General features: G+C 36.9%; 1 protein-coding gene across 9 annotated transcripts in view; it reads left to right on the top strand.

Annotated features, from left to right (window-relative positions):
* LOC132151500 (brain-specific angiogenesis inhibitor 1-associated protein 2-like) overlaps positions 1-17,001 on the top strand; it is an 83,885-nt gene that overhangs the window by 13,541 nt on the left and 53,343 nt on the right. For all 9 annotated transcript variants that reach the window (XR_009436414.1, XR_009436416.1, XM_059559650.1 and 6 more), the window contains exons 2-3: positions 6,520-6,595; positions 13,081-13,167. Coding sequence is in view for 7 of the 9 variants with exons in the window: in XM_059559650.1 (XP_059415633.1) it covers positions 6,520-6,595; positions 13,081-13,167 (163 nt within the window). In the remaining 2 variants the exon portion in view is untranslated. The remainder of the gene's footprint in view (positions 1-6,519; positions 6,596-13,080; positions 13,168-17,001) is intronic.

Below are 17,001 nucleotides of genomic sequence, written 5' to 3'. Positions count from 1 at the left end.
TGGGTGCAGCATCATATTTTTTCCATTTCCTAATGATGACAGGAAGGTTCTCTGGGAATATTGCAACAAAATGATGGGCCTAGGATTCACAGTAATTGAGGTTTCATCAGTGGATTTCATCATATGAGCCAAAATTGTTTTTCTTTGATTGTACACATTTTGTGTATCAATCAAGGTTAAAGTATTCTTTAATCTCCTCAGAAATATAATGCTCAAAGGCAGCTCAAACAGCCAACTGTTGTAGATGTTTTGACTCAGCCTAAATTGAACAACCTAGGTTCACTGGAAGAACGTAAAGATGAAAGTGAATGTGGGAACATTTTATTATGTTTCTTGTATGTAAAGGACAATTTGGAAATCAAATGCCTGGTGAGTAACACTCTAAGCGGCGCTTCAATGGCATTTCAATATACCCTACCCTAAATCTAACAGATAGTGTTAACAAAAGAAATAAACTTGAGATAAAATGCTTTTGTTGAAGCAACCATGACATTTTAGTTTGTTTTCTTCAAGTTTTTGATCTCTATAAGTGACGTGACGCATATTTCACAGAACTTGTACCAGAACGCACCACCAGGTGAGCTACTGAGCAAGTTTACTTAGACAGAAAAGCTAATTATGTGATGCTAATTTATTTAGAAGTCATGCACTATGGTAAAAGTATTTTGAGGTCATAACATTATTGTTGAATCAGTTTGAAAAAATAATTTTAAAGGAACAAATGTTTTCAGTGTTTTACTGAAAACTGCAGTAAATTGTATCAATAGGGACATTTTCATAGTTTAACAAAAATGTAGTCAGAGACACTTGGTTTCAATGAGCCTGTGTTGCAGCTAAATACTGCAATCATGGTCTCTTGGTTATTTATAAAATGTGAAGGCTTAATTTTTTTCAAAGAAGTGGTTGGACTGCTCGCATTGTGGGGAAATGAAATATCTAGTTTACATGCTTGGTTGAACTTAATAAAACATCACACAATATAAAGCTTAACATCAACTTTAATTGTGTTCATTTGCAGTGTTAACCATATTTATCTAGTATTCACTCACTGTTTTTACCATGGCTTTCTTGCCTTTTCACTAAAGTGAAGGAGTTGCACACGTTCCCCTTACAGAGAGTCAGGAATAACCAAGCTCTCAGACAAAGTGTATGCTGGCCTCATATTCCAATTAGCTCTTGCAATTAGGTTGGCAGATGTAGCACATGAGGACTGGGATGATAAAATTAGCAACACTGACAGAATTAAGAAAAGCAACCACTTAAGCCCCGCCCACTCCCTCTGACCTCACTTGTGATTCACGAGTTCAAGGTGCTAGCATTACACCAAGCTAATTACACCTAGCTTACGTGACACTGACATACACTGACAGTAAATTGCAGATTTTCAGTGTTGAATGGTGTTTTGTGTTTGTGTGAGAGTTACACGGTCTAATTTTTGTAGGCACTGGAGTGCTGACTACAGCTCCGCTCCTGTGAGCTGTCTTGCCGTCTGCTGTTTGCATAGACAGATGTCTTCATGTCTTCAGAGCAGACAGAACTAATTTGAGTAGTATTATATGGTAACGTTGCTAAGTTAAATGTAAATGTAATGTATTTTTCGCTCATTTTCATTATTCCGAATATATACAATCTGATTTTAGGTTCTTAATGTTCTGTTTACAGGAAACCCTAAATCTTGCAAACTGATTTACATATCTGTTTACATGTATTTTGAACCAAACTTCAGTGCGTCAACAAGCTCAGGTGTTGACATCAAGGATTTTTAGTTCTTCTGTTGAGCATGAAAGCAATTGTTCGGGTGCATGTTAATTAACGCAGGTAGAGTGCATTCTGGGATTGCCTTCTCTGAGAAAGATACATGCAATGCTTCCAGTTTTGGCCAAAACGAGGCACCTTTGAAGCCAATAGAAGATTGTTTCCTATGTTTTTGGACAGATTTCGCATCTGGAACTCATACTTGATTCCTTAAAATGCTAGGCAGCTTGCTAGGTTTGGAACATGCCCACTTCATTACCCTTCTATCATTCCCACTTCAGCGTCAGTTTTGCTCTTGGTTGCTGGAGTGCCGTATGAGTCCAGACCTGGTCTCACCTAACAGTTATGTAAACCACCCACATGTAGCACCAAGCTCTTCACATCTCTACCTCTCTTCATTGTATCTTATATCTCTATTCCTCTCTTTCTTGCCCTCACATGTTATGAGGATGTTGTTGACAGGGTCTTTTTAATGAGGTATGCTGACAGGTTATTATAAAGGAGTCGCCGGGGGAAAAGGGAAAGAGAGGGAAAGTCAGAGGGTAGGTAAAGAAAGATATTCTGAAAAATCCCTTGAAATGGAGAGAGGTCTTTCATCCTTCAGAGAAGAGAGCTGTACTCCTCAGTGTCAGTGTGTGCTCTCCACATATCATCTCGTTCCTGAACATTTCATACCGTGTATTGCTGTTGTGCCAAAGTCTGCAGGCTGGCATTGAGACACATGAAGCCCAAACAAAAAACCCTTGCTAATATTTTGATCAATGAATATGTATTTTTTCCTTCGCTTGCTGTGCGTCTCTTTTTTTTCTTTCCATCTAATGGTGCTCCTGGGGTGACTGATTTTGCTGAGGCGCTGCTGCTATTCTCCATCTTTCTCTCCGTCAGGTGCAGACCCACTTTTAGAGCTGCCCAGAGAGTGTGGCTAGAGCGGGAAGGTGACCTGTGACGTCAAGCTAATGAAGCCTAGGGAACAGGTCTTGTCGCTCTACTAGAGATTCCCTAACTAACAGCGCTCGTTTTGCTCTAACACTTAATTTATTATGGAAAACATTGACGTTTTTGAAGGATTGATGAAATATTGAGTGAAACATTTGTCAGACTAGTCCTTAAGTAGTTTGATGGCTATTAATACCTGACCCAAATCTGCTACATAAAGTCTGCCCAAAAATGCCTTCTAGTCCAGGCAACTAACAGAGTTTTGACCTGGTATTTCTCTGTCTGTTGACATGTTCCAGCCTGTATTTGGCTCCTCTATGTATCTTGACTGATTGAACGACATCTACCCTGCCTAAAACTCTTAAAAATGTTCAATCCTGGGTAGCACCAGTTGTTCCTGATGTCTTTTTTAATTGGGACAAAGATAGCGATAGATCTGGTACTGATTACACCATATTGGCTGGACCAACTCTAATGTAAATTGAAATATAAATTGCTTTAATGCTACTACAGTATAACAGAAAACTCTTTATTGAGACATTTAAATTGTTACTGACACAAAATATTCTTTTAAATGTGAGATTGGCAAGCAGCTTTCTGAGATTTAGGTATTTACCATTCAAACATATAGGAGTCTTGCATGCTCAAAAATAGCTGTCAGGATGCATTGCAAATAATAGACTGGGGGACTTTGCTTGCTTCCAGAATCACATACTTCCCTCCCTACTATATTGTAAGAGGAAAAAACTGTACATGTACAGTACATTTACAATGCACATACGAGAAACACTTCGAAAACAATGCAGCTGACATCACATGACAATAACAAGACAAATCTAGGAGCCTACTTATGGATTACGTTCATATAACACACACTTTTATACTATAAAGAATTTACTTTTGAAAGGGGTCATATGACATTGCTAAAAAGAACATTCTGTTGTGTATTTGGTGTAATGCAATGAGTTTATGTGATTTGATTATTTTCCACATAATGTACATTATTGTTGCTCCTCTATCCCCCGCCCTTTCTGAAACACGTTGATTGTTACAAAGCTCATCGTTCTGAAAAGTGGAGTCGCTGATTGGCCAGCTATCCATTGCATTGTGATTGGCTGTATAACTCAAGGGTTTGACGGAAATGTTATGCTACTGTTAACATACTGTGATGCCGTCTCCCGGCACGACCAGACAAAACCAATAAATCCCATTACAAACAAGGCATTTGTTGCATCTAGTAGGGACAAAATTACTTATTATAATGGCTTACTTATTATAATGACGTTATAATTGCGTTGAGTATCGCACCACAAAACCTAAATCCATGTTGGCATTTGTGATTGGAGAAACAGCAACCAAGTGCTACTCTACACTGCTTAAAACTTGTGTTTAAATCATCAGTGCCAAATTCTTTAAATATAAAACATGTACTTACAGGCTATGGATCAGAAGCGAAAGACTGTCCTTGCAAAGTTGGAACTGCCTCACTTTATAGAACCATTGATCACAGACCCATTGTAGGCTAGTCTGCAGGTTTAGGAAACAGTCCTGCATAAAATGAGTCACACACTGTGAGCTTGAGTGAGGAATGGCCGGTGGATTTGACGAAGGACACATGCGCAGACGAAGTTGCCGTAGCCATTTTTAAATGTATGAGAGTAAAAGTTAATTGGTGCTGGATTTTAATGTTGTGGATTTAGCTAGATGCTAATGCTACAAACAAACTGACACGCTACATGATAAGAGGGTTTATGGTATCAAGTAATTTTATGACATGGTAATATGTGCCAGAAAAAGGATTGGGATTGAGGGTTAAGCCTTTGTTATATTCTGGATGTTACATTCCGGAGCATTCTGGATGTGTACACGGACAACATTGACACAGACTACTTGTGTATATATACGTTGATGGTCTGCTCCGCAACAAACATGTGAACAAACAATTGCCCACAATTATTGCACATCTGGATGTCTTTATATTGTTTTATCGAAGGATTGTACAGGTTTGGGTAGAAACGGGCTTCTTCACACAGCCTGCGCATGTGCAGTTGGTGCTTTTAAAACCCACCCAAGAAGAAGGTGGCACGCGGATGTCTGCACAGAGCCTCCATGCACACTCTCTGATTTTTGTCACGCATACCATACTGGACACTAGCGGAATCACACATGCGGAAAGTAAAACGCAGGCTTTAGAGACTGGTCTGTAGTGATGTTTACTGTAAAAAAAAAAAAAAAAAAAAAAATACAGCCTTGATTTGGACTGTTTTCGAGTTGTTCATGGAGGGATGGTCGAAAGGTTCCTGTGAGGTGTTAAAGGTTGCTGTATAGGATATAGCTATTCCTGGTGAATTTTGGAGGAAGAAAGCAGGGTTCGGTGGTGTTGTGCTGTCAGCTTCAGGCCTTTGTTAACCCTTAGGCCCTGGCAGACTGTGGCTGCTCTAATTGGAGGAAGCCCTGAAGGAGAAGTGGATGGTGCTCAGGGTGCTATGACAGATGCCCGCTCGAGTGAGCATCGTTGAAGGATTACAGCATGGCGAGACGGTAAAGTGTTTATTTTGGTTGCACTAGGAACAGAACTTGGAGACAATTTGCCCTCCCTGCATATGTGTGCTCTCAGAAACACCAGACATTCCAGCCCTTCCTTAAAACACACTGTATACACATCCTGCCAGTTTAACAAGCCCACAAACTAGCACTTCAGAGCAAAATATGTTCATTAACTCCTAACATATGCTCACTTTCTATCTCTTTTACTTCCTCACATCCTCTAAAACACAGCCTCAAAGCCCTACACAAAATGTCAAAGCTCTTTGCTCACCCCCAGAATGAGTGTCTGCTTCTCTCCCACAAGAATAATCACACTCTGTTTAACACAACGTGGAATGATGAGTGGTGTGAATGAGGGATGATGCTGTGGACAGTTTTTGCCGTTTTTGTTTGGGTGTACAGATGCACAGGCCCTGCTGCCTCATATGTTATTTTTCAGATGTTTTGTGCTGGAGCTCCTTGGTAATGTAGCTCAACTGGAAGGCACTAACCAGGCTAAAACTTCATGGAAATTTGTGCATAATCTAGTCTTTTTAGCAGGCAATAAATGCTATCAGTTGCCTTTAACCAACCCCAGGTTGTATCTGCTGATGTTGTTTGTATTTTTCAAAATGTTTTATTTATTGATTTATTTTTTGGTATACAAACTAGATAATACTATAATCTAATTTGTAGCTGACAGTATTATTAAATTTGCCAACTATTTAGGAAAAAATTTATGGATGGGAGAGGTTGATTAATGAATTTACTTATTTCTGTATTTGTGAATACATATGTGGCCAATAATTCTTATTATGAATGGTTAAATGTTTTTTTAAAATGTTTTGTTTTTGAATATCTGTCCTTGTTTCAATTTCTGAATGTCTTAGTTTCGCTCTGTGCTCTTTTTGAAATAGTAAAAACTTGTCAATGGCAGGGAAGCCTTGTCTTCTAAATGATGATATAACTCGTCAGTGATGGGTAAAGAGTTAATGTGTGTGTGTGTAGAGTGTGTGAATATATCAACCGGTTTACATACTAAATGACCTTTTGGCATTTAAAAATTATGTTTTTATTTTTTAGGCTTTTATTTTATTTTTATTTAGACAAAATATTATGGAATTTTAATATTAGCTTTCTGGCCTTAATGACAATTAACAGTTTCTCTGTAATGGTTAGTCTTTTAAAGTTGGTGCATCCTTAGTGTGATGATTTTATATAGGCCTGTCAATAACTCATGCACACTTAACATGTTGCAATTCTGCCAAATTGTATTTAAACAAATATTTCCCTCTCTTGCAGAACATCATGGAACAGTTCAATCCCTGTTTGCGGAATTTCATCGCCATGGGAAAGAACTACGAGAAGGCTCTCTCCAGTAAGTACCCTCACATCACATCTCCAGATATCCGTTGTTTCATCAATGCTCAGGCAGCTGTCCAAACCTTCCACGCCTTCCCATCCGCCTTTAATGCCACTTCATTTGAAGATGATGACAATATTTGTCATCCTGTCATTCAGATGGCCACACAGCCTTATCAACTCTCACACAGCCTGAGACACCTCCTGAGCTCAGATGGGCTGAACACAAGCGCTCCGCTGATGAGGGCATTCACAGAGGAGATAATGTGCCCAGCATCACTGATGATTTGATATTTAGCCATTAGACAGAGGAACAATCAGACGACTTTGAAGGCTTTGTTCGGTAGGTGACTGATGAAAGCCAGACAATTGCCCATTGATGTCTGCGTACACATTGGCAAATGTAATCTTGCTCTGGCAGCCTCGGGCTGACAGTGGCCATAAAACCTTTAGGGTGATGTGCAGGAATACATCATAAAGGAATATCCCAGGTTTAGTTCAAGCACAGTTGAACATCTATTTTGAGAAATATTTTGACTTCTTTTTTTGGGGGGTTACTCTGAGGTGTTTACAATAGAAGTGAAGGGAGACAATCTATAAATGTTAAAATCAGTGTTATTTTAGTATCACTGAGATACTGTTATAGTTTATTCATAATGATATTTTGAATCAGTTTTTGGTTTTATACTTTTATTTTTCTAATTTAGTAGTTTTATTGTGTATTTGTAATTTTTTAGTATTTTTGGTTTTAGTAAAAAAAAAAAAAAGAATAGTCACAAGATATAAATAAAATGTGTATTAACATGCTTTTTGTGTGAATTTTGCAACATTGTTGCCATAATACTATACTAAATGACAGTAAAAAATTATTGAACCCATTTTGAGGCTCAGATAATTAGAGGTTGACCGATATTGATTTTTGTTGACTGCCGATGCCGATATCTTGGAAAGAGGGATGAGAAGCATAGCCAATATAAAGTCGATATAATATGTATATATATTAAATTAATATTTAAGAAATTTTAAATCATTTGACAATGAATAAAAAAAATACATGTGTATAATAAACATACTTATACTTTAGATAACAAAGTATATTTCACAAATAAATAAACATTATATATAAAATATTATAAAAATATATATAAAAGAAAGGAAGTAAACACTGTATCCAACAGGGCACTCAGTATTCTGGGAAGTATGTGTGCATTGGGAATAGTATTTTTCAAATGAAGCCAGGGTAACACTCATTTTACATACAGCACAAAAAGAAAATGACATAGGGCAAATGAAGAAAGTGCAGCATAATTTGAAATCACGAGTTTAAAGTTTAAAGCATTCCATTCACACCGACTGTCCATCACACAGAGAACATTTTATCATGCTGGATAAAAATGCACACAGCACAAGATCTCACAGCTGGAAGTTTGCAAGGTTTGTGAAATTAAATGTTCATTTGTCATTCAAAGATTTTTTTTTTATTATATAAATGCATATTTGCACAATGTTGACGGTAAATGAGACCGTATTATGATGTTTGACTTTCTATTACTAATAATATATAAGCAATCGTTATAATACTTTCTGTATATATTTATCTCTTTTGTTTATCCATTCAATCGGATTATTAGACAGACTTCTATCCATATGGGCTAGTTGCATATCTCCGCCATCTTGGATTTCCGGTCTTGCGAGTGTGTGCAAAGATATTTCTGGTTGTGCTAAACATCAGTGCAGAGAACCGGAGAAATCCAAATATTAACTTCTATATGTTTGCAGGATTTATAATATCAATTCAAATGCAAATAAGATATACAGTGCTATTATGACTATACTATAAATGTTAACTGAGCCAGTGGATTTGAAACGTGTGTATGTTTGGGTTCGGTGAATGAATTAAATACACTAATGTTCACTACTGTTCACGAAATGAAAGTTGAACTCATGGTGTGTATACACAGCTACATAATGTATTTTTATCTTACCAATTGTGTAAATGTACAAATTACTTATTTCTCGAAAATGTTTGCATTACATTGATTTTTTTAAATGAAATATTTACCTCGAGAGACGTGGGCTGCGATTTATCTTCATAAGTATCCATTTCTCAATTGTGCACAATACATCAGTTTGTTTCATCATTATTTTCACAACATATTTTATTATTTTACACGGTTAATTTATACATGACTAATTTTTAATATCTGTTTTATCTGATAATTAATGCAAAAGAATAACAATATACATGCGCTGATTATAGACATGATTTATGCTGCAGATCTTTCACAAAACAAATAAACATTGATAAAAACACACATGAAAGCAAACAGCGATCTTTTAATTAATGCAACCCTACCATAATTACATTACGTTTAATTGTACAGTTATAAATTGTTATCAAATAAAGTTAATAAAACATGCTTTATCAGAAATCTCTGTGCGTCTCGTTTGACAGTCAGAAACCTTGATCTTACATAACAGTCAGAACAAAATCAGCTCTCCGAAAATGTAAAGTATTGAGTGGTTTGTGTTTGAATGAAGAGATCCCTGTGGACTGATTAACTACTGACGCTGATCCGCATAATCAACAGAAGAATAAAGCAAGTATCTTGATGAATTTCCACACACAGGTACGCAAAAATGTAGGGAGGATGTTTCCCCGTCTTTGATATACCACTATCCTCTGTTAAATTTGAAAATCATTAATTATATACATCTAGCCAAGTTTCGTATGTAAGTTTCCCTTACAGTAAATGCATGCGTCGCAAGACCGGAAGTAAGTATGCACACACTCGCGTCGCTGAAGGTCACCGGCACCATCTTGTGCACCGAGCCCATTCTATTTTCTATCTTGAACACATCGGCCAAGCAGAAAAACTGATTGGACGATGCCGATATTTGAAAAAATGCCAAATATATTAATATATTTGTAACCACTACAAATAATGCACTTTTATTTAATTATTAATTTATTCATTTATTTTAACCTAATTTATATTTTAAATAAAAACAATGGATAAGTTTTGGTGATGATCAACATTATTCTATGCACTGTAAAAATTGTATAAAACATAAATGTAAAAACCTATTTTGGCTCACCATCTTAATCTGTTGTTTTAATGGAGTTACGATCGGCTGATGCTGCAATCACGCCATGGTCTGCCTGAAATACATTTGAGCTCCATTCGTAGCTCAAACTCTACTTGAACCACAACTTAACTAAATAATATAAAGTCTAACAAAAAATACTGTAATGTTGACAAAAGTCTGAAAAGAAAAAAAGATTTTTAAAAGATATAATCATATGTGATGTGTCACATAGAACTTCTGGGAATGTCTTAATTGTAAATTGTGTTAATTTTTTTAAGTTTACTTCTAAAAAACATACATTTGGCAGTATCTTACAGTAAAGTTACCTATAATGTGGCAATTTAAACATTTTCACTGTGTATGGCAAGATAACTTAGTTAACCAATTAACAGGTTTTTACTGTTGCATTTTTACAGTCTTTCTTTTCAGTAAAAATTCCACAAAAAAAAATTAAATGTGCAAATGCTGTCAACTGAGCTTACCCTTATTGAATTCACTATATTCCTTTTGAGAGTCAGAAAGGAAACAGGGGCTACCCATAAATCCCAGCGCCCAACCTACTTGGGGATTTATGTAAAATCTGTGAGACAGCCTGCCCTTCAGACTCTTGAGCATTAAAGGCAGATTGGCTGAGGTGGTTGAAAGACTCTTATCCTCAAAAAGGGGCTGACTACACACAGGGGTCCATATGCTGTCAGACTGCTGTCCACAGGTAGCTAGTTGGGTAGAGTAGTAGCGCAGATTACGCAGCAGTGGCATAGAGAATGTAATGGTTTTTACCACAGAAACATTGCTGAAAGGACGTAAAGGCAAGACACAGAGTTGAAAAAGAGATTTATTCCATAATTGACTACCCCGTACTGATGGAAACTGGGGTCTGGTGGGAGGTCCTAGGCCACTAAGCCCACCAGAATGAATCGTAATCCTCTTTTGCTCTCAGGCCATGTCTTTACCACCCTACCCCGTGTTTTAGGAAATTAAATCACTCAGACACAAATTCAGCAGAGCTTTCTACCCCCATTTATTATTTCTGACTGGTATTGTTCTTGCTGATTTGTTTTAGAGCCTCTGGCACAGCATGATGAATGAGTGCAGTAGGAGGAGTGTGTTATGACATGGTTCTTTCTCAGTAAAAGAGAGAATTTCAAAGCGGGAGACCTACATATATGGATGAGAATTGTGGAGATTCCAGTTCCACTTTTATTAAACATAAGTTCTACAAACTCAAATTAACAATGTTTTTTATTTATTTATTCAACTTCTTTAAGCTTACATTTTGTGAAGCTGAGCATTAACAAGTAATGTAGAACTAACTTAGTCTAACTTGTGTATCAGTTTGTTGAGCAAAGTGAAAGTTTTTTAAACTCACAAACAGGTTTTGTAACCTTGTAAACTTTTAAAACTGAAGAGAACTAATCACAGTAGTGGTGACTTGAAACGTATAACTTTTACAACAGAATATAATCAGAAACATTGAATATAACTGAAACATCTATTACTTCTCAGTGACATTTAATTTGTTGGTTGTAAGTTCTTTATTTTTTATTTTTTTTAAATATTTTAAATTTAAATACTACATTGCTTAGTCAACTTTTGTCACGTATTTTCTATGTTTTATAGTTCCATCAACCTTTAAAATATAATTTGTGTGACAAAATAAAAGTTGGATTTTTTTTTTTAGCCTCTTTTTTAGCCTCTGTACAACTTAGAATATTATAGTAAGAAAGAAGCAAAGAAACAGAAACAGAGTTGATGGTCCCATCTGTCAGGCACATTTTTGCATAATTTCCTTAAATAAGCCCTGAACACTATCCACATAGTGGCTCACCTAGTGCAACAGTCTGCTTTGTCTTACTTAATCAGAGCCACAGCTGGTCAGCTTGATGAGTTGTTTGCTCAACTGATTTTTTTGTGGCCTTTCTGCCCAAGTCTGCCCAAGTGGTTTTCCATAGGCTCTCAGTAGATTCAGACGAAGGTCCAAATTGATTGATTGTTCTCCATATAAAAAAGCTGACTTATATTTTATTGATAATAGCTGACCGTTTTCTCCATGCCTGTTTTCTACATTCTCGTTCTGAGGGAGGTGAAAAGGCAATGTTTCAGCTGTGGTGCAGTGTGGGACATGCTTAGAGGAAGCATTGTTGCATAACAATACCTGAGCTGCTCTTGGAGGTTTTTGGGGAAGACCAGTGTCTTGGCTACTAGGTCTTACTTTGCAGTTATAGTTTCTGGCAGTGGTTTTGTAACTCCTTGGTACTGTATTCACAGGTGAAGAGTGACAGTCATGAAGCAAGTCTGAGCAGCTGATTCCAATAAACATCTGTGAGGCAGGAGATACAGGTGAGCCCTGTATGAGTGGGCCACCTTTACCTCTTTACTGCTCTAGTTAAGTTGATAATGCTATTACCCTTGGATACAGTATAGGGAGCTATTTTGACACACTTTCTAAACTGGACACATGGCTACAACTGAATTACTTCATTATGATCAACTTAGCTGTCTACTTTGTAAGCACCTGTTTTATTTACTTACTTCAGTAAACAAATGCCCTATTTCTATTTTTTGGCGTGTTATACAGCTATTCCATTTTATTCCATTTTATCTTTTTGTCAAACATATAGAATAAAAACATGTTATTTTTCTTTTAAAAAACTAAAACCATTTTTGGTAACCACAATATCGGATTTGACCTCGTCTGACCGATACCCAGTATACTAGCAGAAAATGCCAGTATCAGAGCCGATACCGATCCTGAGTATCAGATTGATGCATCACTAATCAGAACACAGTTTAGAGATATTTTGTCTGAGCCACAAGAAGCAAAACTATAGTTCATTAAGTCTCCGAAAAGGTCATTGTAACAGTCGGGTTTTATTACTGAATAGCCTAGCATTACTAGCCCACCAGTTAGAACAACACCAAAACAGCCAAGGCTAGACCACTTCTTAGTTGGAAAATCGTACACATCCTCTCTCGCTTCCTCACACATGTGGGAATCTAGGGAGAGTTTTTGGAGATAATGATATTCTGTTTATTCTTTTTCTCCGAAGTTGACATTTTAAAACAACAATGAGGCATGGGATTGGGAAACGGTGTGCGTGTGTGTGTCAGGGACAGCTGGGCTGGTCTGGTAAAGAAAAAAGGGCCAAATTTCCATAGTCACAGGAGGGCTATGTTTACTCATTCTAAATGTGTTTCCTGTATTACTGATTGTGTTTCCTGTTGTGCAACAGACTCATCTACTCCTATAGCTTTTCTTGCCACTCATTACCGAGCTGTACTGACACCAACTTGCGCAGCTGAGAGTCGTCCTATCCTCGTCATGGATGCTTTGATCGTCAAATATACTGCTGTAATGAGAGATGAAAATGTTTGTGACATATTTTTCCACTTGCCTCTATATTTTTGCAGGTGTGACGTTTGCAGCAAAGGGCTATTTTGATGCTCTGGTGAGAATGGGAGAGTTGGCCAGTGAAAGCCAAGGATCTAAAGACTTGGGTGAGTCTCACTGTGCTGTTTTAGCTTCAAGGGAGTAGGCAAACTGTGTGGCTTGATCTGAAATTACACCATAAAACACGCACTAATGGAACCACATGCTCCGCAAAGTGCCGATGCTGTCTTCATTAGGCCCGACTGTCAGAATTTGTAGCTGAAAAAGTTTTTTATATTGAACCTTTCTAAATCAGAAGTATTTCAGACGTAGTTTATGTACTGGCTTGAATTATTCCTTGTTTTACTTGCTCAGTTTCTCCAGTTTGCGTAGAAAATGAAGTCGAAGGGCTGACAGCAATGGATGGGAAATCATCTGCCATGCTGCAGGGAAACTCACCGATGCATCATTTATGATCCGTTTAAAAAGCAGTTCGAGGGCTATAACATCTTGAAATAGCATTTCACTTTCTGCTACAGGAGGCTGTCAGAATTGTTGGTCGTTTCTTTGTTCTGCCAAGGATGTGAGAGTGGGTGTATGCGTGACCCTCAAGATGCTTATTGCTTATAGGGATTGGCTAGAGGTACGGCAGCAAAATCTACTTTGTATGCGTGATATGATATCCATCGTCTATTGAATTTTCAAGTCCTTTTGGGCATGGCCTAAATCTTCTTTTACCTCATAATCAAGAGCCCCAAGTGAATTTAGACCCTAGTAAGACTTTTGTTTGAGATATTTGGAGATTTTCTACTAATACGACAGTATATTAGTAGTTATTGAGTACTGATATAGGAGTCATTGAATCATTCAGTCAACTGTTTTGTTCAAATTATTGATCCATTTAGGAGCTAAACAAGTGAGTTACTGCATACAAAATTGCTTACTAATTGGGCTGTATATTTCAAAAGTAGGGTTGGGAACCGAGAACCGGTTCTTATTCAGAAACGGTTCCGGTTCTGTTCTTTGAAAAGAACCAGAACCGTGAGCAATTTCTAAGTGTCGGTTCTGAAAACGTTTCTGGTGTGACACGTGTCCAAGCGCTGTGAGCAGCCTTCCACCGGTGTTCTGACAATTCGGCATTTCTCATAAAGGATGTCACAAACCGAATAACAGAAATATCGCTCTGCCTCTTTAATTACTGTGCACATTTTTTCCAATTATGGACTTTCCACAGACACGCTGCGCCACGTCACGTTGCGTCTTTAACCACCGAACACATTGTTTCCCTCGACTGTACAAGCACTCGCGACTTTGATAACTGAAAATTGGAGTCCGTCATTCGGATGCATATACAGCGTTACTTATTATACAGTAACTATTATTCTATATTCTTTGCACTCTGACATTACTGACTAGGGATTGTTAATTTTGGTTATTTTTCCTAACCGACGCTCCTTAACCGATTATTAACCATTTACCGACAAGATTCTTTTAAATAATAATAACTGAAAGTACAAACACTATATAATAACATTTTAGCATCCAAATACGTCGGGAACATGGAAACATTTGGATTCGTGCCGAATGAGAGAGGTAGGCATCAGCTTCACCTTGGATTAATTTTGTTTTGTATTGACGTTTTCATAGCCTAAACTTTAGAGGATTTGTTTTGGAGAGAAACTAATAACTTATTTGGCCAAAATCTAGAGAAGATGATGCTGTTTGGCTGTGACTAAGCGTTAGATCTCTATTTTTTCTTTTTGAGTAAAGAAACGCTGTACTTTATTATTATTATCATTATTATTATCATTATTATTAGGCAAATTATAGGCAAAAAATATTGTTTAAAAAAATAACGTTATTAACCGGTATTTCTTCCACCTGAACCGTTTCGGAACGGTAATAATATCAGAGGAATGCAGAACAGAAACATTAACATATCTATTCTGCTTGGAGTGAACCAATTGATTTTTATTTATTTTTTTCAAGCCCTGCTTATTTCCTTCCAGCAACACTATATTCAATGAAGTTAAAATAGTAATAACATAATATAAACATAATAATAGTTCATTTAAATGGAACCAGAAACGGAAAATTTCTAACAATACCCAACCTTACTTATGAAGATACTTATACTGTAATATATGTTGAATTTTGACATTTCCAACCTTTAAATTAAGTTGACAGTAAGTAATATTCAGTATTGAGTAGTTGACTATTGTGCATTTTTCCTTACCACAATTTTTTAACAGTTGTTTAATGATTTTAATGGAATCGAAATTAGAATCATTAGGTGGAACCGGAAAATTTCTAATGATTCCCAACCCTGTTCATAAGGAACAAACTTGGCAACCATTGTAAAAATGTTCTATATAGTTATGAATGTTTGTAGTATGAATGATGTCCAGACGAATTACATCCATCATGATGGCATGCATGTATCAGTTGCATTAATTACCTGAGATGTCCTCATGGGATGGTAAAGTGTCCATTGAATACACACATCAAAATCTCAATAGAACTCCTGTTTTTCGAATGTATTCGGACATACTACTTGTTTGTAATACTGCTGCATGCTATATATTAGGGAAGTAGACATATTTAGATGCAGCAGTTGTCTTTATGAACGAGTCATTGTATTATTCACTCAACCAATTGGGATATTAAAGTGTTAATCGGTTAGTAAACATGAGAATATCACCAAATCTAAAATGTTATCTTGGTACTTTTATTTTCGGAATACTACTGAAGACATACTCTTTACACTGATTTACATCGCTATATTATGCAGCTACAGTTCTTATGAGTAAGACAATGAATCATTCGCTCAACTGATTCATTCAAACATACTTATTCATTCAGAATCTATACAGCTGACTGGATTTATGAGTGAGTCATTGAATTTATTACAAAAAAATTACACAGTCAATTTATTTGTTTAAACACACTGATTCATTCAGGAACAAAACACCACTACTGTGTTAAACAAAGAAGCTGCATATGATTCTGTTTTGACTTTGTTTGGAACTGTTTCATTGGCTGTGCAAAAACAAACACAGTATTGCGTCTGAAATTTAAAGGGCTGGTTGATTTCACTTTTTTAACGTTAGTGTGTAATGTTGCTGTTTGAGCATAAACAATATCTGCAAAGTTACAAAGCTAAAAGTTCAATGCAATGCAATGTAGGAATTGTCTTTTAAAATGCTGGCATTTTAATGCCTACAAAAATGGCTGATTGGGACTACAAGTAGTTACTTGCCGGGTTTGTGACATGACATAAACCCAGATAAACCCCGCCCTCGGGACAAGGGAGCAAAGGGGGCAAGACCATGCTGCGCTACTTTAGAGAAGAGGAAGAGAGAACTAGAGGTGCACGTAGGAAATCTATTCATATATGAATCGTGATTATGTCTTCTTACGATTCTAATGTATTCACAAGTTTCAAACTCAGTGTTCTAAATCAATGGTTCTTAATACTGTTCCTAGCGTCCCCCTGCTCTTCATACGCTCTGCATCTCCCTTTTGTCTCTCCCTTCCAGCTCAGCTCCAACAGTTAACCGTTCCAATTATACACTTATTTTCACAAAGCTATGAGAAGCATTAAACATGGACACGTGTGCATTTGCCGTACTGTATTAAAGCTTTAATCAGGATAAAACCATATATTAAAAGCTAACATACCCAGTAGCAGTAACAAATAACAGCGTATCTAAAAGTATGAGACAACAACAATCAAAAAACATTGGCCTACAATAAAAAGCTGTGCTTGCACAGGTTCTGCACGATTCCCTTCAATAATATCCTCTGCCTCTCAATCTGGCTCAAACTAATAAGAGATATTAATGATGCCGTTGTTTACAATAAAACCGTAGCACATGCGCTGAGGTGAGGGGCGGGACGTTTAGATGTGCACTTTAGGCGATTTAGCGAATCACAACACACTGGGCTAGCTAACCAATCAG

This window comes from Carassius carassius, chromosome 1 (genome assembly GCF_963082965.1).
Source record: "Carassius carassius chromosome 1, fCarCar2.1, whole genome shotgun sequence".
NCBI lineage: Eukaryota > Metazoa > Chordata > Actinopteri > Cypriniformes > Cyprinidae > Carassius > Carassius carassius.
The sequence above is the reverse complement of the archived record's forward strand: the minus strand, read 5'-3'. Positions and strand labels throughout refer to the sequence as shown.